The sequence below is a fragment of the Larus michahellis genome, chromosome 2 (genome assembly GCF_964199755.1).
Source record: "Larus michahellis chromosome 2, bLarMic1.1, whole genome shotgun sequence".
NCBI lineage: Eukaryota > Metazoa > Chordata > Aves > Charadriiformes > Laridae > Larus > Larus michahellis.
Window position 1 is genome coordinate 8,569,028 of NC_133897.1, and position 27,718 is coordinate 8,596,745.

The window sequence follows — 27,718 nt, forward strand, 5'->3', positions numbered from 1 at the left end:
GCCGACGGCGGCGTCAGGTGGCGGCGGCGGGCGGCGCATGCGCCCTGGGGGCGGCGCTGACAGGCGGCTGCATGGTGCCGGCCGCCCCGCCGCCGCCGATGCGCTGAGGCCGCGTCGGGCCGGGGGAGCCGGCGGCGGCCGCCTGGATGGTGGCGTAGGGCCCGCATTGCCGGCTCCCTAGCATGGCGAGCTACCTGCCCCCTTGCGTGATAGACGGAGGCACCGGGTGAGTGCGGGGAAGGGGGGGCGGCGCTGCCAGTCAGTTTCTGGGGAGTGGGGGGTGTCTCCGCCGTGCCCGCGGCCCGCAGCCGCCTCCCGCTGACCCGTGAGGGCCTGCAGCGGGGAGTCCCGTCCCCTCTCGTGGGACCGGACTCTTGCCGTGTGTCCCCATGCCCTGGGGCGGAGGGTCTCTCCCCTCCAGGCCCCTTTGCCGCTGGGGCGGCCGCTGCTGCCCACCGCCCTTCACCGAGTACCCTCCTCCTCTTGCCCTGCCTCCCGTTGGGAGCTGGCAGCAGGGCACTCCGGCCGTGCCCCCGCCAGGCCCCGTGTCCCCCTGCACGGTGTGTGTTTCTGCGTGCCCTTTTCTCCTCTTGGGTCCAATTTTTGTTGGTGTTCTCTGACTTCAAACTATTGCATGATTAAAATGTTGAAATGGGGGCTGGCTTGTTTCAAATGACTGCCTGGAGAGAGGGGACAGCGTTGGCTTTGCCCAGGAGCTGTGAGCCGGCACAGAGTGTGGTCCAGAGGCAGGTGAGGTCTGGGGTGAGCTGTGCTTGCCGGGCTGTGGCGTCTCCTGCGTGCACACACAGCTGTAAACCCGCCTCCGGACAGCATCTACCTCTTCTTGAACCTTTCCAGGTATCGCCTCTGGCCAGCAGTGAGATGACAGCTGCTGTCTGACACTCGTGGCATTTCTTGGTTGTAAGGTCATCCCTTCTTCAACTTTGGTAAATCAGTGCGAGATTTATTCTACGTTCAGCCAAACCACAAGTGGTGTAACTCAAGTCTTTGGCGACTAAAATGAATCTGAATTGCAGAGGCCATCAGGAGGCATTTCAGGAACAGGTCTTTCCTACCCATCTCTGGCTAGAGAAGACCCATTCGTCGTCCCATAGACCAGTTCTGCTGTGCCTCAGGAGTGGGAGGTGTCAGAGGGAGCTGTAATGAAGGTGATACTGAATATGTGGTGTGCTTTTGCTAATATCTTTCCTTTGACCCGACAGTTACAGAGAGCTTTGAGGAGTAGAGGAGACACCAGTACATGAGTATTCAGTCAGTAACTTTACTTGTCAGGCTCTGCCTCAGTGTCACTGATTGCATTGATTTATTGCAATAATAGATCTTTCCTCTGCAGGGAATTTACAGTACTGTTTTATTTCTTTAATGCTTGGAAAGTTACCTTTAAAATTTCCAAAACTGAGACATCTTGAAAAAAACCAAACCCAAAACTAATGAAACAAAAACACCCGACCCCCTAGATAACTGGAGGAAACACTTCCCAATGATGTGGTGGCACGCTGCCTTCTCCTGAAAATGTGTTTTGCATTTTGAAATACGTCTGTATTAAACTGGCATAAAACTTTTAGAAGTCTCTTGTCTTGTTTCTGTTAATACCTTATCTTAGCAGAAATCAGCTCTGTTCCCTCAATGGGGAATACTGGAGTCCACAGCTGGAAACTCTGGGAGTAGAATAGAGACCAGGTTCCTTATTGCATGTAATTCTGCCTGGGTATTAGATACTCCTTGGTAGTTTCACAGGTACCTTCTATTTATTTGCTGAAGATATTTTAAATATCTGTTCTCCACAGAACTGTTGGTGTTATGGGAATACTACTTGACAGTTTTGAAGAGTTTTTCAAGGAGAGAAATTGGAGCTCTAGGTGGATCATTTAAAAAGGCTACAATACAAACTACAAAATCCAGAAAATGCATTAAACGCAATGTCTGTCTTTTGCAGGAGACCTCCTTTGCTCTTAGTTTGTGGAGTGATTCCAGTGCTGCACTAGCAATAGATACTGCTGACCAACAGTCGTACACAATAAATAAGGATAGAAGATGGTTTATTGTGTCCTTTCAGAGAAATAATAATTCAAGTAGAATTTCTAAAATCTATTTTGCCCATGCTTGCATGGGTAAAGCTGATGGAGTTTGTGTGTGTGGGCATGTGTATCGGTTTGTTTCAGGAAGGGTTCAGATAGTTTGGATGCGACTTTGCATTTCCACGCCTCCAAACGATCTTAGTTCATATGAGACAACATGGTATCTCTGCTGATGGGCCTTCTGCTTGACTTCGTTGCAGGGCACTCAAATGTGGAAGACTTTTCAGCAATGAGATTATTGAATTTGAAATAAGTTATCGTACAGAATTCAAGAAAAAATAAAGAGTCTGAAACAAAGCAGGCAGAAGAAGTAGATTGACTCACTGATACACAGTCTCTGGAATTTTCCTCTGTGTGGGCTGAAAACCTTCTTATTGTTAGAATGAATCTACTTTGGGTTACAAGCTTCAAACGCTTCATTCAAATTATTCATGAAAGGGCTTTCAGATTAAAAACTTGGAAGAGCATAGCGGAAAGGAAAAGGTGTATGCAGACATGCACTGTGGAACATTACGTATATAAAATACACTTTTCTACTTCTGTCTCTGGTACTGAATGAGGTGCTTTGTCCAGGCACTAATCCCTCTTCTTTTTGTGTAAGGGGATTTAAGAAGTTTGTAAAAAGACTGTCTTTGTTGTTGTTGTTGTTTTGTGTGCAAGGAGCCTGCTTTAATTTGCTGCTGTTTGCAGCCATAGGCCTCAGTCATGTAAAACACTGGAATATCTCAAAAAAAAAAAAAAAAGCAACAACAGGTACAGACCTTTAGTGAGAAACATATTGTCATAGCAGGACTGGATAACATTCTTTTTCTCTATTGGATAGATAACTTGAACTTTCTTTGTCGTGAACTGTTCACTCTTTATTAACAATTTTTGTAGAAAGTGATAACTTGCTATCATCTTTTCCATTAGTATTTGCAAATGACTTGTCCTACTTCAATTTTGTTGCATTACATCTTCATTTTCTTCGCATGAGGTTTTCCTCGTGATCAGTTTACACATTGCTGTCGGTCTTTTTGTGGAGAAGGGCATGCTATTTTTAGTTTCTTAAGGCTACCAGGCCTTTTTGGTGTTGCTGTTTTAAGTAGCTTTAAACTCCACAACTAGTTTTATTAACTGGCATTTAGCTGTGGGACAGCAGAACACTAGTAGGTGGGTGTGTGAAACAAAGATGTCTTAAAATACCTCTCTCCTCTTCAGTGTGTGCGCTTGCAGACACTAAGGAGTACTTCTATTTTGGGTGTATTTTATTGAAGTCACTCAATTTTTCTTTTAGTAAAGAATAATTACTATGACAAAGTCTTACTGATGTGCTTAGAGGTAAATACTTGATTTCTGGCAGAAGTGAGCTTATAACTTGAAGCTTCGGGTGGTGGTTGTTGCTGGGCTATTAAAGATAGCTGGAACCTCTGAACATGTTATGGTTTCCCCTTCTTTTTGTATTTCTGATGCTAAATGAGTTGCTTTAGCCAATTTTTACCTCTGCTCTTTACATGTGAGACTTGTGAACAAGCATTATTGTAATTGCTGTTCTGGGTCTAAGGAGCCTGGGTTAATTAACTGTTCTTTATAATCACAGGCTTCAGTCCTGTAAAGTGCTAGACTCTCAAAAAAAGCAACGGCTCTAACATACGCTTTATTCTTATAGTGGCTGCTGGTGCTCTTGGGTAAATGGAGCCGACATAATAGATTTTTTTTTTTTTGTTTGTTTGGTATTTCCTCCTTCATCCTTTCTTTCCTCATTCCCATTCCTTCATCATGTCCTCCTTCATTTCGAATATGCCTTTCCACATCTTTATGAAGACCTTGTGTTGCGAGTTTCGCAAGCATATTTGTAAGAATGATAATACAGTCTGTTTATGGCAGTGTCACATCACAGGTGTCCTGGCAATAATAACTGTTAGTTATTTAGCATCTTAGCTGTCAGGGAAAGTGTTCTTTTTACAGAGGTTATTTTTTGTTTGTTTACAGGATTCTCTTAAGGTATTTTGTTGTTTCCAATCATTTCATGTCTATCTCTTCTGAGCTCTTTTTTTTTTTTTTTTTTTTTTTTTTAATGAATGTAACACATGGTTTAAAGATCTGGCCCAAAAAAGCAATAGAAATTGAGGAAATACTAAAATGTTCATAGCCGGCCTTTGGTCTTTTGCATATTTGTCCAGAGAAAAAATTGGGTGTCTTGTGTTTTGAGATGGATAAAGCAAATGCCTGTGTGTGTGATTTTATATACCTAAACTATGTTGTTCTCATGCTTTAGTAAGAATTTTCCAAAATACATCCCCACTCTTTAAAATGGTTGAGAATGCAGTATCTGCTTCCAAGTTTGGTCCATTTGTACATCTTTGCAGTCATTTTTCTATCTTAAGTTTTTCTGTTTTTTCGTGGTAGAACCTCGGAAAAGAAACGCTTAGGACTTACCATTGCTCAAGCAAAAGCTATTGAAACTGATTTGTGTGCTAACTAATCACCTGGGAAAACCAGGAGGTGCTGAAGAATATTTATTTTTAGAAACTATTTGTTTGAACAATATACAATTTTCAGATTTTTTTTTTTTGATGAGTAGTCCCTTCAAATCCCCTTGCATAAAATAGCCTTAGTCTATTGGATTGCTTTTCTGCTAATCTTTAATGCAGTGTCTAGTATCCTATATTCTGGAGAGTTTCCAGTAGGTTCCTATCTCACTGGCAATAAACCTGCTACTTTTAATGAAATGAAGCTGGAATACTGATGATCTATGCGTTCCCTCCAGCTGTCTCTGTAATTTACAGATTACAAGACATTGCATTACCATTAGTCTGCTAGGCTGTAACCCAGGAGAAAGAAAACCATGTTTTAGACGCTTAAATATTCATTGGGAAAGGGACTGGAGACCAGGTAACCTCTCTAACTGTTTAAGTCCAGAGCCTTTCAGGTCAATGAATATTTAAATATCTTGTATAAAAGGGAATGATCTCTGTAGGAGGTCCTGGAAGTGGGTCACCCAAACACTTTAATGTACTCTTGGGTATGGCTCTGGAAGGTGGAATGTGTTCGGGTCCTGCTGGGCAGGAGAAAAATCTGGGACCAAGCCTACCATGTCATGAGTGAATAGTCTACTGGATAAGAAAGGGCAGCACAACCGCATTGTCTCTTTTCCTTCTCTTCCTCAGTGGTTTTGAGAGTAGTTTGAGTTTCCCTTCCATTTGGTTTTGTCAGAACACCTGAAATACGGCTACTTGTTCAAGTCTCTCTCTTGCTTGGTCCTAAATAGATTGTCGGGGTTTTTTGAACAGCGTTTTTTTCCGCTTCCTTGCTTCAATATTGAATGGAGAATTTAGTTGTTCTCATAATTCTAATATTAATCCTTCATGGATTAATGGCATACAAAAGAAATCTTCCCGGATGTTATCTTCTGTGAGATGTGTTCTTTGAAGAGAACTGTTTTTCACTGATAACTGAGAAATAAGCTTATCCTGTAGTTTCAACTGGAGTTAATTCACCTAGTGAAAAAAGAAATCTGTGAAATATTGAGTCATAGGCTTTTGGTAACTTTATAAGTTATTCTAGTAGGGGGATCTCATCCCTACTTGAGAGGGAAGGTGAAGGCCCAAGTTGACTTTTAGAAGGTGTTTTTAATACTGTGAGTGTGTGTGAGTTTAGCATGTGTGTAGAGCGGGGAAAGATGGCAAACTGAACTCACCTCTTGGCCAGAATTTAGGTTAAGAAATGAGTTCTGGTTATATTGCAGGAACCTTTTAATTTTATATATATATATGCACACACACACACACAAAAATTGTATAAAGAGCATATATACATATTTACATGCTTAGGTATATGTGTGTGTATATGTATATATATTAACTTTGTTTTTTCACTGGGGCTTAAAGGGCTGTTTTCATGAGGTTTCTGCCTGATTGCTGTTCCTAAGTCTTAGAACTAGGTCTCTTGAATCCAAAAAGGTTTCCTTGGTCCTCACTGGGTGCATTTGAGCAAAACCCATTTCAGAGAGCAACGAAGAGGAAGTACCCTGTAATGTGTCTTAAATCCCAGTGTAACTCCTCCTGTTACTTGTTGTATTTTGACAATATTCCCTAGGTAGGCCTCATTCTAAAATGTGAAGAAACTGTGCAATAATAATAATAAAAAAGAATTTACTAGTAATGGCCTTCTTTACAAATCAGTCTAGTTTAATGACCTGATTATATATTTTGAGAGTCGCAGAAAGTATGCATAAACATTTTGGATTGGACTGAAAGCATATGCCCACATAATGATGATTAAAAATACAACAAACCCTTGCCCCCAAAACACAGTCCTTGTCTTTTTAGCCTTAGGGAAAATGGCTTTTTTAAAGATTATTTGAAATCTATTGAAGCTATAGCTTTGAAGAGATGTTGAAAATATAATATTTAAATTCCAAGGTCATTGCTATTCAGTTTTGATTTAATTCCTTTATCTAAGCAAACTGACTCTTAATGAGTGTTTTTGTATCAAATACTCCATAAAGGGGAACTTACTGTTATGGCTGTTAATGAACAAGCAACCCTCTGCTTTAGCGATGGCATAATATAGTTTCCAAATATTGATAGTAGGATGTAGGCAAAGACCCTAAATTCGCTTTAGGACCTAGATTGTGATTGGTGTTATTTAAGAATGCCATGGCTTTACATTTTCATGGTGAAAATGGATGTGAATAATTCTAATTTCCTTCAAATTGTGCTATTATTGTACTTTTGTTCCAATTCAATGACAATATTGGAGAAAGACTTCAATCTCTGCAACCATTCAATTAGTTTTGTTGGCTTTTTTCCTTTCTTTTTTTTTTTTTAAATTGCTTCTGAATTGTTCCCCCCTGCCCCCCCCCAGGAGTTAGAATTGTTTTTCATTGTCTAGGATGTTAATTATTTCTAGCTGCTAAAGACCTGAACTAGCTTGCAGCCAGTAACACCATGCAAAGATTTTAGGTTTTGTGTGAAAATTCCTTTTCTTTTTTTTTTCCTTCCCCAAGTTACCTGTTTTTTTTTTTTTTCTCTTGACCTTTTACTTATTAATATAGTTATTATGGGTATATTCAGAGAGACAGACAATGCTTCATACCATCTGCTGCCCATTTCTAAAGCATTTTATCAATGCATGCTTACTTTGGGGGTACTACATATGTATTGCCACACACAGATACTATACCTGTGATAACAGGAGTGATTTGTGCAAGGCATGAGAAGGGTTGCAACTAGACTTCTGAATTGTGGTTTGTACTTGACACGCTATTTTTTTCCTGTATTTGACAATATTCAACAAACACGCGATGTCTAATGACATCTTTGCTTGTGGTAGCTGTCTGAAAGGTAAGATCTGCAACAGCCTTTTTTTTTACCAAAGGGTGGATCAAGGCCTGCCTAACTTTTGTCATAGCTGGTCAAGAAGATGGAGAAAATAAGGGCTGAGTTTTCAGATTTCATAGTTCAGAAAAAACACTACCAAAATTTGTAAGCTGATGGTGTCTGAAAAATAAATAACACTTGAAATATTTACCACTTCTGAGTTTTCTTCTCAGCAGGGTGTCATGTGAAAGCATAACGCAGAAAATGTAGATGTGGTAGGCGGTTGTTTGGCCTTCACCTTAAGAAGTGTTGCGAATTAAAAGTATTTTTTTTCCCTTTTTTTTACATCTAAGTGCATCTACTGACCTTGTGATCGTTCTTTTTCTAGGTATACGAAACTTGGCTATGCAGGAAATACAGAACCTCAATTCATTATCCCATCATGTGAGTAATTTCTCGTGCCTCCAAATTCTGATATACACCGCTGTCACTGAGCGGTTTTATGAGTAAATGACTCCCAACTCAGCCTTCGTAGTCTCTTGTCCATCTGGGAAGTGATATTTGTTGCATTAGCATCTTTGGCTAGAGTGTAGCTAAACAGAACTCCTTGTTTGCAGTTAGCTAGGACTGTTGCTCATTAAATCGGCTTCTTGGTTGCTATGACGAAGATGAAGAGAACTCCAGTCCAATTTCCTTTTTATCTCCATTATTTTTCTGCCAGGACTCTTGAGTAGACAGAATGCAATTTACCTCCTGTCTACCTGACACCATGGTTACTGCCTGGATAATCTGGGGAAGGCTTCCAATCAAATTAAGTACTAAAGTGCAGGTGGTGTCTGCCTTATTTACATTGTCTGGGACTGTAGACAGTTTAATATTCAAAAAAGTTGTTCCTATTAGAAAGTGTTCTTTTTGGGTGTGTGTTTACCAATTAAATGGTTTTGCTGATTTAACATGCTTTTGTGAGCAGGCCTACTCTTAATTTTTTTGTCTGTTAAACGTGTTTAAAATGTTATGCCGTTTTGGTGTTCTTGATTTTAATTTACTCTCAAATGCTATATATGTTTATAAATAATAGCACTAAGTATTTATGTCTTTAATGACACCTATTATCTCATGGTTATCTCCAATTATGTTAAACACTGCCTTTTACTTGTTGTGAACTTCCTCAATTAACTACTTATTAATGCATCTAGGCTGCCTTGTAGCTACTCACAGTAGAAGGTATAAAGATAAGGAAATAATAAAGATTATCGGGGGCCAAAGAGGTAGAGGGGCACATGCTTTTTATCAAATGTAGCTGCAGTAATGGTTATAGTCTTACTATTTTAAGTATTGTACAAAATTCAAACCTGAGCCTCTGGTAAAGATTTAAATTTCTCGCGTTAAAGAAGTGGGATAGGAGAAGGTTCCTGTGAATTTGTTATAAATCCTATTTTATAAAACTATGAACTTGTTTGGGATTAGGTGTATTTCCAAAAGAATTGTTTGCTTGTCAGTAATTTTTGGTGCTGATAGTATTTGACGCGTTTGTGGATGATGCCTGTCTACTCTGCGTTTGCTACTGCATGTTATTTAGATCCTGATTATAGCCTATTAAAAGAAAACTGTATATAAATAAGGTTACGTTTTAAGAATACTTTATTCCATTTTTATTTATAGCTTGCCCCAGGTTTGTGGTTTTGCTGTCTCATCATCTTGCCTTTAGCAGCCATCATCTAATAATTTTAGTGATAGTTGCAGGCTGCTAATGGGGAAGCACAAGAGTCTCCAAAGATTTCTCTGTAGCACTGAAAATTGATTTCTCCCCTTCCCCCTTGCTCCTTCTCACCAACCGGGATAATGACTCCCATACTTATTTCTGAAGTTCATAGTTTATTTTCTCCTCCTCCTGTGCTCTTTCTCTTAATTCTGAAGTTGAAACTCAGAAAATCATGTTGCTTACTGGCTTAAAGAGTATCTCCAGTGGAATGCTGCACTTGCGCAGGTTTAGTGACTGCTGTTGTCTTTAAAATAATACATTTTTAAGATTTTTCTCTGCGTTATTATTCACATTTATGAGGGATGGGTGACCAGAATCCTGCGTGATGCAGTGAGAATGAACTCTGCTGTATTAGCTTGTCCATAGATTGCTTATATAATTTCTGCTTTCTGGAAACTATGCTTTCTATATTCCAATTTTTATTTCTGGAAAAGAACCCTTAAGCAAATAAACATTCATTACATGGTATTTAGCTGTTTGATTTGTTTGGGTTTTGTTTTAAGGTATCGCAATCCGAGAATCAGCCAAAGTAGGTGACCAGGCTCAGAGGAGGGTAATGAAAGGTGTTGATGATCTGGACTTTTTCATAGGAGATGAAGCCATAGATAAACCTACCTATGCTACAAAGGTAAGCATTGAGTATTTTTATGAAGTCATTCCAAAGTTTCACATTTTTATTAATAAAATTCTAGAACTTTTTGATAGCCATTTAAAACACACATTTTCTTTTTAGCCAAGTATTTTTGTTGCTTTTTAAAAACTGCATGACTTGGTTCTTGGCTTTACCTTTTTTAAATGTCTGTTTTACTAGTGCTGTCCTGTGTGATTGGTGCTTCAACCCTTGGGTAAATATCTATCGATGCAGTGCAGCTGTTCAGTTTTCAAAATTATTAGCTATTAAAATAGTAATAAACACTGAATACTTAAATTCTTGCTAAAAGTGTATCCTCTTAACATGGCATATGAACCGGGGAATGAGTTGAATGCTTTTGCTTTAGGGAATGTCACCATTGTTTTGTGGAGGGCTGTCTTCAATGCAGCTTTTCTGTGAACCATATTTTCCATACCCTAGTAAAGGACGACTTGTACTTACAATATGTTACCGGCTTATGAATTACGTGGAAAAAATCATATTTTATACATCCTACTGTATTACTTAAATGTCATCTGTGTTCTTAACATTGAACAAAATGTAAACATCATCCCTGCCAGAATTTTCGTTGAAAAATGTATAGCCTATATGGTCTTTATTTCTTTTTATAGATTGGGAGGCATATTGAAGCCAAGTATGATTCTCAACTTTATAAATGATAAAACTTATACAAAAAGAGATTAAAACAGAGTGCTGCAATAGAGCAATAACAGTATTAGGAATAGAGTCTGGATTCTGGGTTCTAGTCCTGCAAGACAGAATCGCAATTTGAAGTACCTGGGAGCAGGAGATAACTTCAAATAGTGCCTCTAAATTAAAATCAGAATGGAAGATTTGATAAGGTAACCATGAGATGAGTTGTTTTCATTCTTGCAGAAGATGTAAGGGTTTGGGGACTTAGGCTGTTCCTATTTCTGGGTTTGTTTGTCCTTGTACGGTTAAGAGTGTTGACAAGTTTTCTTGCTGCAGTGGCCTATACGACATGGTATTGTTGAAGACTGGGACCTCATGGAGAGATTCATGGAGCAGGTCATTTTTAAATACCTGCGAGCTGAACCTGAGGATCACTATTTTTTAATGGTGAGTTAATGAGACTGGGTAAGAAAATATTTTTTTTAAGAGGACAACTAAATAATGTTCCAAGCACAAGTAGCTCTGTTGGAGTATTTTTCTCTGTAGATATCTGTTATTTCTTCAGCAACTGGGGAGGGGGCGGAGGAAGGGGAAGAGGAAAGTAATCTGTAAAGCTGCATTATAACTAAATTGTGTTGATTTTACGATGGAGGCTAGTGCAGGTTGGATTTTGTTTTTGAAAAGCTTCAAACACTTTGTTTAAACTAAATTCTGTTTGAAATTTCCTATTTTGAGTGCACTGAGAATTTAAAAAGTTTGATTACCATATCAAGCTAGTCGGTGCATGAACAGTTAGAACTCTACTGAAGTGCTTTTTCAAAACTCTTTCTTTCTTTCAGACAGAGCCTCCGCTGAACACACCAGAAAACAGGGAGTATCTTGCAGAAATCATGTTCGAATCATTTAACATACCAGGACTTTACATTGCTGTTCAGGTGAACAAAGTGAATCTATACTTCCGAAGTACAATATAGCTGCAGGATGTATAGTCTTCCATATGCACGTGTCTAAAATGTTTGAAACAGTGTTTTCTGAGATTGTAAATGAGCACACTCTGCCTGCTTCTAAATATAAACCCTTTCTCATGTAGGCAGTGTTGGCCTTAGCTGCCTCTTGGACATCACGGCAGGTTGGAGAACGTACTTTGACTGGAATTGTCATCGATAGTGGTGATGGAGTGACCCATGTAATTCCTGTGGTATGTATGTAGCAGGATGCAATTTGAAATTATCAGTGATATGGACAAGTACAGGGTTTGTTTACTATAGGCTTAAATAAGACATGTAAAATGAAACTTAATTTTTAGCGTTTCTTGGTTGTTTGGGATTTTTTCCTTCCTTATGATTGTTTTGAAAAGTATGTATTTTATTATGTGAACTTTATTTATGCAATTAATTTAGTTTGCAAACTATAGGAAGATCACAATAAGGAATCATCAGGCCATCTTTTTAAAGGCTATTTTGGTGCAAAACTTCGTCTTCTGTTGGTGTGATGCCTCAGTTCTGTTTAATATTAATGCTTATCTCAGTTTTGAATGTCCTGCATGCTACCAATGTCTGACAAGAAATGTCCTAACTTTTTTAATGTCCTACACTTCGATTGTTAATACAACTGAAAATGTGTGCTTTCTATAGGATTTTATTGTATTTCACAAGTTAGTGAACTCTGCTTTTATGGAAACAACTGCAAGCTTGTATAAATGCAAGTTCATATACATGGTCAATCTCCAACAGCTTAATTATGTTAGGATGTTAAAAATATAGAATCATCTTATCGTTAGATACTACTTCATTTGATTTTTTTTCTTGTCTGAGAATTTTAATAAATTTTATACTTTTTCCTATTAGCATTTCACTCTCAAACAGGACACGAGTGGCGCATTTATATTGCGATTGCTTTTCAGATGATGCCTAAAAGGAACCATCTGACCAGACTTTGTCTTCTAATATGTGCAAGATTCTTTCGTCTATCACTTGTGTATCTATTAGATAATCAGTGTCTGTTTACATGTGGTAATCAAGGTCTTTTAAATAAAAATAATATCCAATTTGCAGTGGGTTGCACGTTTTTGTAGTAATTTTACAGTTTAAAGATTTTACTTTTAATTAAAAATCCAAACAAAGTATTAGAAAAATGAATGTTAGTTTTTCTGTTAATTATGGATACACACAAGTTTATCCCTAAATATTTTTTCTCCTCTCCTCCTACATAGGCAGAAGGCTATGTAATTGGAAGTTGCATCAAACACATACCTATTGCAGGTAGAGATATTACTTACTTTATTCAACAACTCCTAAGGGAAAGGGAGGTGGGAATTCCTCCTGAACAATCTCTGGAGACAGCAAAAGCCATAAAGGTACACCCTTCTTTATCTCTTAATAAATAAATAAAACTCCGAGCCAATTTTTTGGCTTTAACAAGTTGCCGGTGGCTCTCCTAAAAATGCAGATGTAGGCAGCGCATTGTAATTACACAAGCTTATGGTGGTTTATCCAATCAAGCGCAGGGGAAGGAGAAAGAGGAAGAAAATCTTCATGCTAGACTGGAGTGAGTATGTTCTGCAGATTAAATCAGCATTTTAAGCTTTAGATTTGTTTAAAATTTGCTTTTGAATTTAATGAAAAATAAATGTATGTAATGTCAATAGGGCGATTGTGTGGGTCTGATCTTGCAATGAGAGCTCGCCATTGAACTTCTTTATTGTCACAGACCTAATGGTTGTGATGTTTTCATTTTGAGAGAGACTAATCTAGATGAGTCAGCGTGCAATTTTATTAAAACAAATAGGCCATGCACGTCGTCTTGTAGGGTTGAGTTTTCAGTAGTCATTTGAGTAAGGACATCTGTTGAACATCCCTAACTGAGAATGCTCACATATTTTTGTTTTCTGATTGTGTTATACTTTAATTCAATGATGGAATGATTATTTTTGGCACTTTTTAATGCATAGTATTTCTCAACAGGAGAAATACTGTTACATTTGCCCTGACATAGTGAAAGAATTTTCCAAGTATGATGGAGATCCTCGGAAATGGATCAAACAGTATACTGGCATCAATGCAATCAACAAGACTAAGTTTGTTATAGATGTTGGTTATGAAAGGTTCCTCGGACCTGAAATTTTCTTTCATCCTGAGGTAAGAATAGGGACTAGCAATATTAAGTTATAGAAACTTTACTGTGCAAGTGAAGGTGGGGCGGGGGGGAGGGAGGAACTGTCATTCTTGGTGCCAGTGCGCCATCACGTGGAGATAAGAGATCAATGAGTCTCCTGACTTGTACAGTCTCAGATAACTTAAACACAGAAAAACGTGTAACATTTAAAACATCTTATTGTGTTTTTTTAAAGGCAATCTAAAATTTAGAAGAAATTTTTTGAACTTAGAGAGTCTATATAGCGTTTTCCTTCTTTCTTTCAGCATTGGTTTAAAACAGTGTGCCTTTATACTGTGTATTTGGTTATGTTGCCAATCCCTTTGGCTGCTACTCTGCATGGTAGCATTGCATTGGAAATATTCTAGATCTTGGACACTGACTTTTGATACTGAGTCAGTTTATAAAGCGTGGATGCTAAATTTGTGCTTGAGAGAATCATAGAATCGTAGAATCTTCATGGTTGGAAAGGACCCTTAAGATCATCGAGTCCAACCAAACAACCTACAATCTCTGCCACTAGAGCATGCCCTGAAGTGCCACATCTAGACGTTTCTTAAACACCTCTAGGGATGGTGACTCAACCACCTCCCTGGACAGGCTGTTCCAGTGCCTGACCACTCTTTCAGTGAAGTAATTCTTCCTAACATCTAACCTAAACCTTCCCTGCCGCAACTTCAGACCATTTCCTCTGGTCCTGTCATTCTTTACTTGGGAGAAGAGGCCAACACCCACCTCTCTCCAACCTCCTTTCAGGTAGTTGTAGAGGGCAGTGAGGTCTCCCCTCAGCCTCCTCTTCTTCAAGCTAAGTCTGTGGAAATCTCTGTTGGTGTGGCCAGAAGTAACACGTACAATTCTGGGAAACGTTATAATACCTAGTCTGTCTTGTGTTTGGTAGTTCAGTTTGAGTGAGCTTTGGGATATTGTGGGAGAGGACAGAGTCAAGTTGTAATATGCTACAGCATAACAGAGGAGGTCCTCTCCATTCCCATGCACTCCATTGAGTTTATTGCAGGCACCCATAACCTGTAATACTGTTAACAAAATTTAGTCAAGATCCACATTAATACTGGTGCAGTTTCCCTTTGTCTGCTCTCTTCCTATTGGAAGAATATTAAAAAACCTCATTCTCTCACCTTTTGTCTAAATTCCAGCCTTAATCTCTTTGTGGTCAGTTTATAGCTTTCTGATCTTGTGCCAACGTTAAACCTCTGGGCTAAACAGTTTGTCCTCCCTGCTGTTTACCCATGGGATCTTACAGAGAGGCACTGAATCCCATGTCAGACATCGTTTTAATAGCTCCTCTTTCTATAGTCCCTTCAAAGACTCTTAGGAACAGGATAAAGGACTAATTTCCATTTTCTTCATTTCTTGATAGTTTCTTGGCTCTGTATTGAAAAAAAAAAACAAACCAAAACAAAACTGAACTGACTTTCTAGATGAGAAAAGCGCACTAGATGATACATACTGCATCCAAAGAGAATTTCTTGCTGGACTTCATTAACTCCTCACTTCAAAGGGTGACAAGTTAGTTAGGTAAAAGCTGCCTTTGGTAAAGCTGTCTTGTAATCTTTTCCTGTTTTCAGTTTACAAAATTTGTTCTGAAGTCTTTAGTACTCTTGAAGACAGTCTTTGGGGGTTGTAGTTATATAGATTATTTCTCCACTTTTAAAATTAGGTATTTTACTCGCTATAGTCCAACCATATGGTATTTGCTAGCAGACTGCAATTTCACATGTCAGTTCTCTTGTCCCCATTCTGGGGGCATGTTATGCTCCGCTTTGGATGCCATAACTCTCATTTCTACTTATTCCTTTTGCCCTGCTGTTTTCCCAGTACCTTTATGGAGAGCTTGGGATGAGTTTTCAGGCTGTAGTTCGTTCAGATGAGAATTCTCCTTATGAAGCAACACCACTTCTTTCTTCTCTTTTAATTTACGTGGCTTCATGTTTGAGCTTCTTGCGTGATTAATTCTTACTGTGGAAATTAGCTTGAATTCTTGGGGATTTTTCACATCATTCTTATGGCTCCTGATCTCCAAGCCAACTTCCTTTGCTAATTTCTCTTTCAGTTCAGTGTATACTTGTTGTGTTTTGCCCTTGTTATTCATCCAGTTAAACACTTCATTTTGGTTAGGATGTAAATCCCAAATAGTTTTTATACCTTTGGCAAAGTTTTAAAGTTATATAACAATATATGTTAATATATTATTATGTATCGATAATTCATTTAATTTTTCAAAGTTTAATCTCTGAAAGGGCAAAACTTAGGCTATGAACTATTTGGAAGCTCATGTTAAGTTTTAAGTGGAAAATTGCCAGTAGTCCAAGAATGTTTACTCGCATTAGCAACTCTGACTCTCTAGTATTTATAAATGCAGAAATTCACATTAGCACTGTATTGATGTTTGCATTGATGGGGACTTCCACTCAGGACCCTAGAGTATATATGCCTTTTTGAATATTAGAGATTTTCTATGCTTGGAACAAAGTCTGGCTCTTTGGTGGGAATTTAACATAGAATTTTTAACCCTACTAAAATACCTTTACAGAGGAACATTTTGATTTGCACAATGATATTTTTGATTTCACTTAAAAGGAAAGGCAGGACCACATTGCACAGTAACAGTGTGTTTAATATTGCAGGAGAACTCAAACTCATGTCACGTGAAGTCCATAGTGCATAAATTGTAAACAGTGAATTCATGACTAAGGAGGAGAATCTGAATTTCTCAGCAGAAAAGGGAATTCTCATTTCCCTTGTACAGAAGTACGTTTGTTATAATGTAGAATAAGTGGTGAGCAGAAGTAATACTGACATTGATTCCCACCCCCCTCCTTAAAAGTGCTATTACAAAAGCTCTCTAGAGTCTTCCTTCTGCTTCTTTTTGTTTCTGTATTCTTGGGACAAAAAATCTAATGCCTGTTCTATTTAATTTTAGTTTGCTAATCCAGATTTTATGGAATCCATTTCGGATGTAGTTGATGAAGTTATACAGAACTGTCCCATTGATGTCCGGCGTCCATTATATAAGGTATGGTCTTTCTGCTGCAAGATTAACTTAATTTATTTGAAGATAAATATCAACATCATTATCGTGAAGCGTGTATGTACCTACCACTTCTCCCACTATGAGAAATGTGAACTTTGAATAGAAATAAAGTTCAAGTTACGCAAAGTGCCACTTCTGAATGAAGAGTACTTGATATTTGCTGATTTTAATATATATATATTTATCTTTTTCACAGTCTTGACTTGTGTCTGCCCACTGTATGCAGTTTTACCCAGGTATTGAACCCAGTATTAAAGTACATGAAAACTTAAAATCTTTTAGGAGGCAATAATTAGACCTGCTTGAACTAGCCCAGGGTGTAGTCCAGAGAGTACTTCCACTTACTGATTTTTAAGAAGTGAAAAGGAAGGTGCTGACCAGCATAGCCAATGGCAAGCATGCTCTATATTGGCATCACATCCTATGCTTCCTGGTTTTTTTTTTTTTCCTGCTTGTGCAGCAGCAGTGCCCTTTTGGAAATAACAGTCTAAAGTAATAGCGTAGAAAGGTTTGCTTGCTTGAGAAAAGGTGGTAGTTTTCCTCGCCTATTAGAATAATCGTTAAGTTCCAACTAAGTTGTATCTCAGGGTGATTCATAACTGAAAAATTTGCAGTCTGTTTTACTTGTCTAGTAAACATGCTCTGTAATCTAGAATGGGACATAGCGCTTCAGAGCAAATCTGTGGAGCAGGGTAAAACACAAAGTTAAACTACTTGACAAGCTCATATGTGGAGCAAATTTTGCAGTTGATGTTTTCAATCGTTTCAAGCTTAGGTATGTTGCAGAAGGTTTTAGGAAACTCTTGGTTGTCTGGTTGTGCTTAGGGTCTGCTCTTTTTTTCCTGAAAGGCCAATGTTTCCATAGAGCAACAGCTTCGTTGCTTGGTAGGGTACAGATTAGTACTGGCTTCTGGAAAGTGGTATTTAAAAATTGAGGTTAAGTTACTCTTTCCTCACCATAAACAGCAGGCAAATAACTTTCCCTTGGCTTGCCACTGCTTCAGACTTTGTTTTTTCCATTTTATGTTTTTAATGATAATTGCTTAATTAAAACAATGCTCCACAACTACCTATTGAATGTAATGATAGATGTCAGTAGTTATTAATGCTAATAGTTGTTATTTCTTTAAGCAAAGTCACTGCAAAGGGATAAGCATCTCTTGTTCTCACTGTTTAAAACAGTGTATAGGTGCAGAAATCCCCTTGTACTTTCTCTTCGTTTCTGTGGTTTATCAATTTTGCTTGCCCACAGCGCTGCAGGGTGGCCAGCCAAGGCCCTGTGCTTGGCAGCTGGCTTTCCATCAAATCTGTCTGGATTCTTCCTCAGTGTTCATGCAGAAAATACCTGCAAGTACCCTTCTTGCAGGTTATATGTGGTACGTAGCCTTCAAAGTGTTGTTTCACAACCTATCTTTTGAAGTACTACAGTATTTCTCTTCTTAAGTTTTATTGCTGGTATCCCTGTTTCCCAATCTGGTCAACATCTCTCTCATGAACCGGATTATCTCACCTTATGTAGATGCTGGGACCAGCAGGACCTTCATAAGACTGACTTCTTCAGCCAGATCCCAGAACTTGTAGCTGTTCAGTATCAAGCACAAACATTCTTTCACACGTGATGAAGCCTTTTTAATTGTATAACAGTTGCCAGCCATGCAGTCTTTTAATTCCCATGATCACCCCATCTTAATGTGATTGCTTGGAAGAATTGATTTATATTCTTATTCTATCTCTCTCTGTGTCTCTAACACAGAGTTGAGAGTTCTGGAGTGCTTGGGATGAGCTGCTTTTTGCTAAAATGGAAGAAGATAGGTAGGCTGTTGGGTTTGGAACCAGGGGACTTGCACTGAAATTTGAAGAAATAAGGTGTATTTTTTCTTTTTTTTAACAAACACCAATCTTTAGAAAGCAGAATGAAACTTAAAGTGAGTGCTCAGGTGAAATGATGGAGTAATTTTGGATCTTACCACATGACTGAAATAATCTGGCATCCTTGCTATGTTGATCATTCCTGTGTGTTGAATTCCACTGAAAAATGACCCATCCTGCATGCAGCTAGAAATGCCATCATGCTTTTATGGGACGCAGTGAGGCATTGCACCACTCTTGGCATTCTTTGAGAAGAATGGTCTATAATTCATCTAGTTCTTTTTCCTTTTTATTTTACTTTTTGTAGAATTCCTGAGCTTCCTTTCTTTCTTAAAATACTCTTCCACAATTTTTCCTTAAATTTATCTCATATTTATATAAGCAGGTAGTTTAATTGATATCACAGAAACGCAGAGGAATTAGAGGAGAGAGCAGTAGCATGATGGGGACTGTGGTCTGCAGAAAAATGCGGTCCTTCCCCCAGCTTTCAGGTTCCTGTGAGCGTACCACTACACACAGTGTAACTAATGCACACCTGGCTTGCATCAGTGGGAAACGTCCGCTTTGTGATGCGGCCACAATAGGTGTTAGGGTTGGATGTTTTCAATACTAGTTGCTGTTTAAAAATCTCTTTACAACCTGGAAATGCTCTGAAACTTGCCCTAACATTTGTCAGCTGGCGCATGAGTTTTGGCACTTAGTGTCAAAAAGAGTAGCTGGATTTAACAGTCACCTAGTGAATATAGTTATAGTAACTTCAAACGTGGACACAGGACTTTCAGAAGTTCTAAAAACTGCTTGATATTCTAATAACAGGTATTTTTTGTTGGTACCAGGTTCAGATACTGCCAGTCTTACTCCACACTTTGCTTCATCTTCCTTTTTACCTGTCGGAGTCTCTCCCCATATACTTCCAGAGTTTAGATGGTAACAGGAGATGAGAACGGTATTGACAGTTCTGAGGCCTGTGCCATCTCCCAGTCAAAAGGATGTAAGTTGTAGGGTCATCGGCTGTTCCCGCAATTGATTTCTTTCAACTTTGCTCTGCTGTGCTTTTGGCATAAATAGATGGATGAAAGAATTTAAGATAAGTGACGTCTGAAACCAGGTAAATTCTGTCAGAAACATCTCTGAAAGATCCTAGCCAAACATGTTTAAATACTCATAGTTCAAATCATGATGGATCCAGTTGTAACGTCTTTGACCTCAAACTTTTAAGCTAGCTTCTGAAGCTGAATGCATTGCAGGAGGTGGGGACTGTAGTGTACTGGCAAGTGTGATGTTTTATTGTAGATAAATCATCCAGGTTTTCAGGGGAAACGTTCAATGGAGACAGGATTTTAATGATATTGGCTCATTTCCTTAGAGAAGATAACTTTTTAGCTGGGTGTGCAGCTATTGTGGACAGTAGTGAACTTGAGCTTGTTGATGCAATTAAGATTTGGGCTACATTTATATTGGTGTTTTCTTGGAAGGTTAAACTTGTGACTGCCTGGATAATAACAAACCATCCTCAAAGCCTGGAGAGAATCTGGGGTGCGGGAAGGTAAAGGGGTGGCAGACATCCCCCTAACTCACTTCTAACTTGAATTGCGGGTAAATACTTTGTGTGAAAACAGCTTCACATGTGCTGAGTGGTGTGTAGATGGCGCTGCCAGACTGCTGTGCAGCGTCCGGCTGGGCATCTGCGAGCTGCAGAGAGAAATACAGCCTGTGATGGTGCCCAGTTTATTTGCTGTATCAACCCTGTTCTTGCCTTTCCTCTCTGAAACTTGTAGGTATCCTCAAGCAGAAGACTGGGTAGGGTTCAACTGACTTTTGCTTACCTGTGCTTCAGCAAAATGACAATGTTTGCTGTTACCTAACTAAGGACAGAGTGGGGAGGCTCTGTGGAGAGACAGCCAGGCCATTAGATCTGCATCATGTTGGCACTGATGATAAGACATGGGAAAGGAAAGGTATTTCTGCTACCTCACGTGAGGCCCCAAGTGATTAACAGCGTAGCACAGGAGTACTGAGGAGAAAACCTATTTATTCCTATCACTGCTGTAATTACGTTTATAACATTACCCAGGGTAGCTGGTTTAACAGTAGCTCAATACATCTGCAGTATTTTGAGGTTACTTGTGTGTCTGAGTGCAAGCGCATTTCTAGGAACAGCAGGACCAAAAGTCATGCTGAAATCTTCTGTTATTACGCGCACTGTTAAATGAACATTGAAAACTATGATTTTAAAGAAACAGAAATTGTTTCTTCATTATTAAAAGTCACTTATTTAAAAAATAGTGTTTCTCACAATACAGTTACTTCATTGTTATATATGTGTTGTTTGAAATACATATATATATAATATTTCTCCTTATACTTTCCCTACAACGTTGGCAAATATTGCCCTGTTTTAACTAAATTAACAGAGACATGTAGCTTAATTGATTCACTTGCTCATGAAGTGCTTGGCTTCATCTTGTGAACCTTCTGGTTTTTACCCATAATCATTTTTATTAACAGTCATATATTGCTCTCATCGCATGTCTCTGGTGGTGTGGTTGTGTCAAGTTTAACAACTTTAATTGAAGCTGTAATTTGGAAGGAGGGGAAACTGGGATGTGTTGTTGATGTTCATATTTACCAGAAAAGCAGTGGATGATTCTCAGCTGCAAAATCTGAAGTGTCCAGCTGAGAGTGCCCTTACACCGTGTTAAAAGGTGCAGTAAGAAGATGCACAAACCAGTTCAGCCCCTCGTGTTTGGTAGTGTTGAGTTCTGCAGAAGCTAATTTAACCTTTTGGAATTTTTATGGACACTTTATTTAGATAGAGATTTCTGTTAGATAACTGGGTTGTTTTGTTAGGTAGCGTCATATCTCTGCAGCATTGCACTGTACAGGTGTAATATCAGAAGTGGTATAGAGAGAAACTCAATACCCTGAAGTTCATAAGAGAAGCAGAGGGAGTGGATGAGAAGTGAGAAATTTCCTGCCAGCCCTTTGAGATGATTGGTGTTCACCTTCCAGTTTCCTTCCAGAAATGGCCTACTTTCATTATTTACTTGTGGTTATTTTTATCAGGTGTGTTGAAGGTCTTCCACCCTCTCTTCTAAGAGAATATGTTCTTTTGAAAAAACTTAAATTTTCAACCAGTTAGCTATAAAAGTAAAAATCAGCTGGAACTTTTTTCTGTCAGATGATATGGTAATCACCGTTAGCTGTGAAACCTGTGGTCTGCCTAGAGCTGTTAAACCAGCTGAAGTGTCTTTGAGCAGAGTAAGATCAGAAGAAATCTTGTTTAAAGGAATCAGCTGGAAAGAGATACCTAAATCTTAACTTCCTTGATGTCTTTTTTCTGAGAGGCAAGAGACTTCCCAGGCAGGCTGAAAACCCAAACATCACTAGTAAGCTTTCTCTGCAGATTTGTTTAGCATGCTTCATTGTTAGCTTCATTGTTACGTTGTTTTTGTTGTGTAGTTATTGGAATTACTGTGTTGTATTTTACACAGTTATTCTACAGAAGGTATTTGCTTGGGGATTGCAGTGTGTGGTTTCTTGGTTGTTTTTTAGGGCGTTTGGTGTTTGTGTTTTGGTGTTTGTTTTGTTTTTTTCTTTTTTTTTTTTGTGTGTGTGTCTGTCTTTTCCCAGCTTCATTGGGTCCTTTAAGTGGTGGGTGTGTTGTTTGAGGGATGGGGAATGTGTAAGGATTCTGCTTTCATTGTGAGTGAGGACTACCTGGCTTCTGACCTTGCAGGAGACTGACCTGTGGAGTCGTGGCAGCTTACTGAAGCCCATATGTGGGCAGTCGTCTACTGAAGAGTTAGCACAGATTTGGCCCAGTGCTGACAAGAAGTGCAGGGAGCAGGGGAGCTGTAACTGTGTAATTAACCATCTTATAACAGCACTTGGTGTCACCTAGGTACTTCTAGCCAGAATTCTGCTTGGCCTGGCTTGTCCAGACTTGTGGTAATGAGATGACTCACCTTTTCAGCAATATCTCAGTGCGTCTGTTCTCCTTGACTGGCATTATTGTTAAATTTCTTTCAGTGTGTAGAAGTATGTGAATAATCATCATCTGAGGAAGGTGTAAGCTCTGAACTTCTAAACTGGAATGATAAAAGGTCCTCCCAATATTAGTGCTAACTCTGTAGTTGCATGAGTTGGTCTTGGATGTATTCAAACAATTATTCTCAGGTGTATTTTGAAATCTATTTTTAGTGGTAGCATTGTCCACTTTACGGAGTATACTTGAAGTTTAATTTGCTTTGAATAGAATTATTGCTTTCACCATCTTCGCCAGCTTCATTATCTGCAGGTAATATCTTCGGATGGCATCTTTTTAATTGCTGTTTCATCACTGGGGTTGGATGTTGTCTCTTTTCCCCATTAGCAATTTTCTTTTCCCTTGTGGAGTGCGTGACCACTTTGAGGCAGGGGACAAAATGTTCTTGTGTTTGGGGGGAGCAGGGCAAATCTCCCTTCTGTCTTAATTTTAGAACCAACTGTGGTTTCTGGCTCCTGCTTATGCATATGACTCCTTTCCTCTTCTCCGTCCTTCTCTTTCTTTTGGGAAATGTTTCAGTAATATTATGGGGATGTGTGCTTTTCTTTTAAATACACCTGCCTTGTTATGCACTCTCTATATTGTAGATAACCTGAAGCTGTGAAGAAATCCGTTTTTCCTACTGTAATGTTTTTTACAATGTGCAGAGATTTATTTTTTTTCATAAATAAACAAACAGCTTTCTTCTCATTTTACAAGTTACAAACAAGATTTTCCTTGTTATCTATTGCTTGAAATCCAAGCAGTTAGTTCTGCATCCTGCAAGTGTGGATGCTTATTATGCCTGTCTTTGACTCTTCAGATCGCTGTTTGCAGACAGGAAGCCTGCACGCAGGTTCTTTCATTATAGAGTCATAGAATTGTCTAGGTTTGAAAGCACCTTTAAGATCATCAAATCCAACCATCAACCGAACTCTGACAAAACCACCACTAACCCATGTCCCTCAGCACCACGTCTACCCGTCTTTTAAATACCTCCAGGGATGGTGACTCCACGGCTTCCCTGGGCAGCCTGTTCCAATGCTTCATAACCCTTTTGGTGAAGAAATTTTTCCTAATATCCAGTCTAAACCTTCCCTGGCGCAACTTGAGGCCGTTTCCTCTTGTCCTGTTACTTGGGAGAAGAGACCGACCCCCACCTCTCTACAACCTCCTTCCAGGTAGTTGTAGATTACGTGCACAGTCTTGATCTGCAGTGTCAAAAACTATTACCGGGAGGTAATCCTTTGACCTGTGGACCTGTGTAGAATAAACTCTTGATCTCAGTTTAGTTCCTTGTAGACATGTCTAAGGCATATGAGTGGTTTCAACAAGCACTAATTGTCACTTTGGTTTGCAGTTGCAGCAGTATGCGAGGGCATGCATGCAGTTTTGTCACATAGAGTTCATTTTTCTGATTACAAAATGCATCTTTGCTGCCACCAACGTTCTAGGCTTCCTGTTTTGAATCCCCCCCACCTTTTAAAATGACTTCTCTGTTAGTCTATGACCCTGCAACACCATCAGAATTAAGGATGTGATGTTCTAAAATCTGTATTCAAAATCCAAGTCCAGGCTAAGAGGCTTTTGATTCAGCTCTGGGAGTTAAATACCAGGCAAGCAGGTGTAGACAAGAAAAGTGAAAGGCATTGTACCTTTCGCTGTTCTGCAGTCCTATTTGGAGGTGTGGTACCTTTTTGAAGAATTATTGGACTTGCTTGTTGCTATGTTTAACTCTTAAAATAATAATAAAAAAAAAAAGAGTTCTAGGTAATGTTACAGTTTCGGGAAAGATGCTAACAGTAGTGTAACAAGGCTTGAGCCTTATTTGGCATCAGGGCTAAAACTGCTTACCATGAGCATCCCTGGGAAACTTCTTGTTGTAGTGTCTTATTTCTGCTGCTGAGCACATGTCGTATACTAGCTTTATATATATATGTGTATAAAGCTAATATACACCATTTTAATGGAATCGTTCTCTTTTGTAATAACGTATTCTACATAAAACTCCTATTTAAAAAGTCAAAAAAAGAAAATAGGGGACCATGGACCTCCTATACAAGGTATTTGCTTACGGTATTCGCTGTAGCTTGTCATCTTGCTAATGATGTTAAGATCTAAATAGTCACCTCTGCAGTGTTGGCTTTTGGGAAACTCACTTGAAAATGGATTTAAAGAGTGTGTCTATTTTCTGCACAGAATGTGGTCCTCTCAGGAGGATCCACGATGTTCAGGGACTTTGGACGACGACTGCAAAGGGATTTGAAGAGAGTAGTGGATGCGAGATTGCGACTTAGTGAAGAACTCAGCGGTGGTCGGATAAAAGTAAGTAAGAATTTCAAATGCATTAATTATGTGAGTAGTGAAAGAAAGTTAAGTTAAGAATTTTCACTTGACTAGTGAAAATGCAGTGTTGTAAAATGAGTAGTATATATGTATGCCTTGTTAAACGTGTTTGTAGCCTTGCAATGTATGATATGTCTTTACAGGAATCTTAAAGTTACTGTGAGCAGCCTCTAAGGGCATTTCTGGTTTCCCTTCTAGGAGATAGGTGATCCTAGCGGTAGACAGGAGGGATTTAACTTAGCATACTAATCATGAAGAGTTTTATGATTTGGTCTCCCGGAGAGCATGGCAGACTGAGTAATAAATGTGAGATAGTGATGTGAACGGAGGGGTGAAGATGTCTGGGTCTGAGCATTTTCGGTTTGTAAGGATTTTGCTAGAAAATGTAAACCAACTAAATACCAACTCTTTCTTATTAGCCCAAACCAGTTGAAGTTCAAGTGATAACACATCACATGCAGCGTTACGCAGTTTGGTTTGGTGGTTCCATGCTGGCTTCAACAGTAAGTCTTTATCAAAATTGTTCTGAATTTTTTTTTTAATTGCATATTGTCTTCTGGCTAGATTTGATCCGAGTGCTATGTTTTAAACCTTTTCATTATGACAGCCTAAAATGTGTAATATTCTGGAATCCTTACCCAACTTTTATCTCAGTAAAATTTGTACAAGGCAAGTGGGAGATTTACTTGCGTAAGGATATCATGATTTGACATAATTCTGAGGTAATTTTTATATGATAGTTGCAATATAATCCCTTTATTCTTGAAGTCAGCACTACAGATTAGTTAGGACTTCAGGAATCTAAGATCCAAATCAATGGCCTTAAGCCTAAGGGAGAAGCAAATACAGGAAAATGGGAGCAATTCCTGTCTCCAGAGTGGAATTTCTTATTGCTTTGTTTAAAAGCAATCTTCTGTCCAGACAAACTTTTCTTGATTGGTTGTATTCATATCCTAATATTTCCAGTTTTGTTCTATTTCAAAAATGTAATAGCACATCATAAAGCTGCAGTCTACAGAAATGTTAAGGTATTGGTTTGTCAGTTTTTCTACTCTGTATATTCTTATGCTTTTGAGGGGATTTGTTTTATATTTTCACAGCCAGAGTTTTTCCAAGTATGTCACACCAAGAAAGACTATGAAGAGTATGGTCCTAGTATTTGTCGTCATAATCCTGTTTTTGGAGTCATGTCATAATGCTCGTCTAATGGAAACAAGATCTCTGATACCTTGCTGGTGAAGAAACTCACGTAAAGCGGAGGAAGGCAGCAGATACTGTAAATACTGAAGCAAGATGTGGTTATCTCTTGGAACCATTTGGATCACCACCGTGCACAAAGGCACAACTTAAACAGCCCCAAGTCATTTCAGTAAAAGCCATTTCTCTGATGACTTTAAAGCCTATCCTTCTTTCTTCCTAAATGTGAGGTAATTGAAAATAGGTGAGTCTCAGTTTAGGAGGTTGTGCAAATACTACTGAAACTGAATCTAGAAGAATAAGGCAGTGTTTTACTGCTTGTGCCCTGATTCTGCAATCAAATCTTTAGCCATGGAGCACTAAATACCACATTGCCTTCAGGGGAGTTGGAATGGATGCAGGTACCTGCCCAAACGGATTAGATTGCAGGATTGGGACTGTACTTTGTAAATGTAGGTTTTTCATATCATTTTGTATTTTATGATATTGGTAGGGTGAATTGATGACTAGTTCTAAGCACGAACAGCTATCAATGTCATGGAGTGATGCTACGCATTTCCAGGTGTGAGGCATGTATTGGAGTTGTGCTGGTATTTTCTTTTGGGGGGGTAAAAAAAGCCATGTGTGCTAGAAACTGATTTGTTCTTGTTTGGATGACACAAAGTAAGTGATTTACAGTATTGTATGAAGTTTATTATAGCCACTGTTGCTTTGTTTTGAATTTTCTGAAACTGTTTTATAGAAGATGATGTTTTGTTTTGATGTTGGTGAGTGGTGGATGACACACGGGCCTTGCACCAGTGAAATAAAAGCTGTTAACATCTTTATGAACATTTGTGGTAGTCCTGATTTACATACTCCTTGGCTTTATCGGACAAGGTTAGCTTTCCATTTATGTGTCAATGTACGTGGAATCATACTAACACTGAAGTTGGAAGGGACCTCTGGATGTTTCTGGTCCAGACTCCTGCTTAGTACAGGGCTGCCTTCAAAGTCAGGTCTGGTTGGTCAGGGCCAGTCAGGTTTCGAGGATCTCTGTGAATGCAAGTTCTTTAACACCTCTGGGCAACCTGTTCCAGAGCTTAACTACCCTATTATGGGTATATGTTCTTGTTGTGGACACAGCATTTGTTCTTCTACGTTTTAAATCCAAATAGGGTAGGAAATCCTACTTACACTCTCTGTGCTGTTATTTATCTGATCTCTGGCAGCGGAGGTTCTGTAACAGTTTTGTAGCCCAATAAGAATTTTGCAAGACACATCAATTTGGTTTTAACTGGCATGGAGGGATTGAGACCAAGCAATTATTTGTTCAGCATAAATTAGAAATTAAACAAAATGGGACTCCATGCCTCAAGCCTGGTTTTGAATGCTTTTGAACTTAAAGCCCAGCTCTCAGGAGAAACACATTGAAGCTTTGCTCAATCCTCACGCTAAGAAAAAAATGGGTAATCTAATACAACGTGTACAATTTCAGCTTGTTCCAGTGTTACATCAGCTTGTCCATGTTTAAGTCTGTGTTTCAAGTTTGTCACTGCACTGTTGGCTACTCGGGTTTTTGGCCTGTACAGCAGAATCCAGAACCATGGGTACAGCATGGCTGGAGGAAGATTTACATGTCTAGT

General features: G+C 38.9%; 1 protein-coding gene across 2 annotated transcripts; it reads left to right on the forward strand.

Annotated features, from left to right (window-relative positions):
* ACTR3B (actin related protein 3B) lies at positions 1–26,924 on the forward strand. Of its 2 annotated transcripts, none has more exons than XM_074574107.1 (12): positions 1–226; positions 7,791–7,846; positions 9,668–9,792; positions 10,786–10,896; positions 11,289–11,384; positions 11,540–11,647; positions 12,662–12,805; positions 13,413–13,586; positions 16,544–16,636; positions 24,750–24,875; positions 25,316–25,399; positions 25,997–26,924. In XM_074574107.1, the coding sequence occupies exons 1-12, from the start codon at positions 183–185 to the stop codon at positions 26,090–26,092; spliced, it is 1,257 nt and encodes a 418-aa protein (XP_074430208.1). In that variant the 5' UTR covers positions 1–182; the 3' UTR covers positions 26,093–26,924. The 2 variants fall into 2 exon arrangements, with proteins under 2 accessions (XP_074430208.1, XP_074430207.1); XM_074574106.1 differs by having other exon boundaries at positions 26,001–26,924.
* Positions 26,925–27,718: the final 794 nt, after the last annotated feature.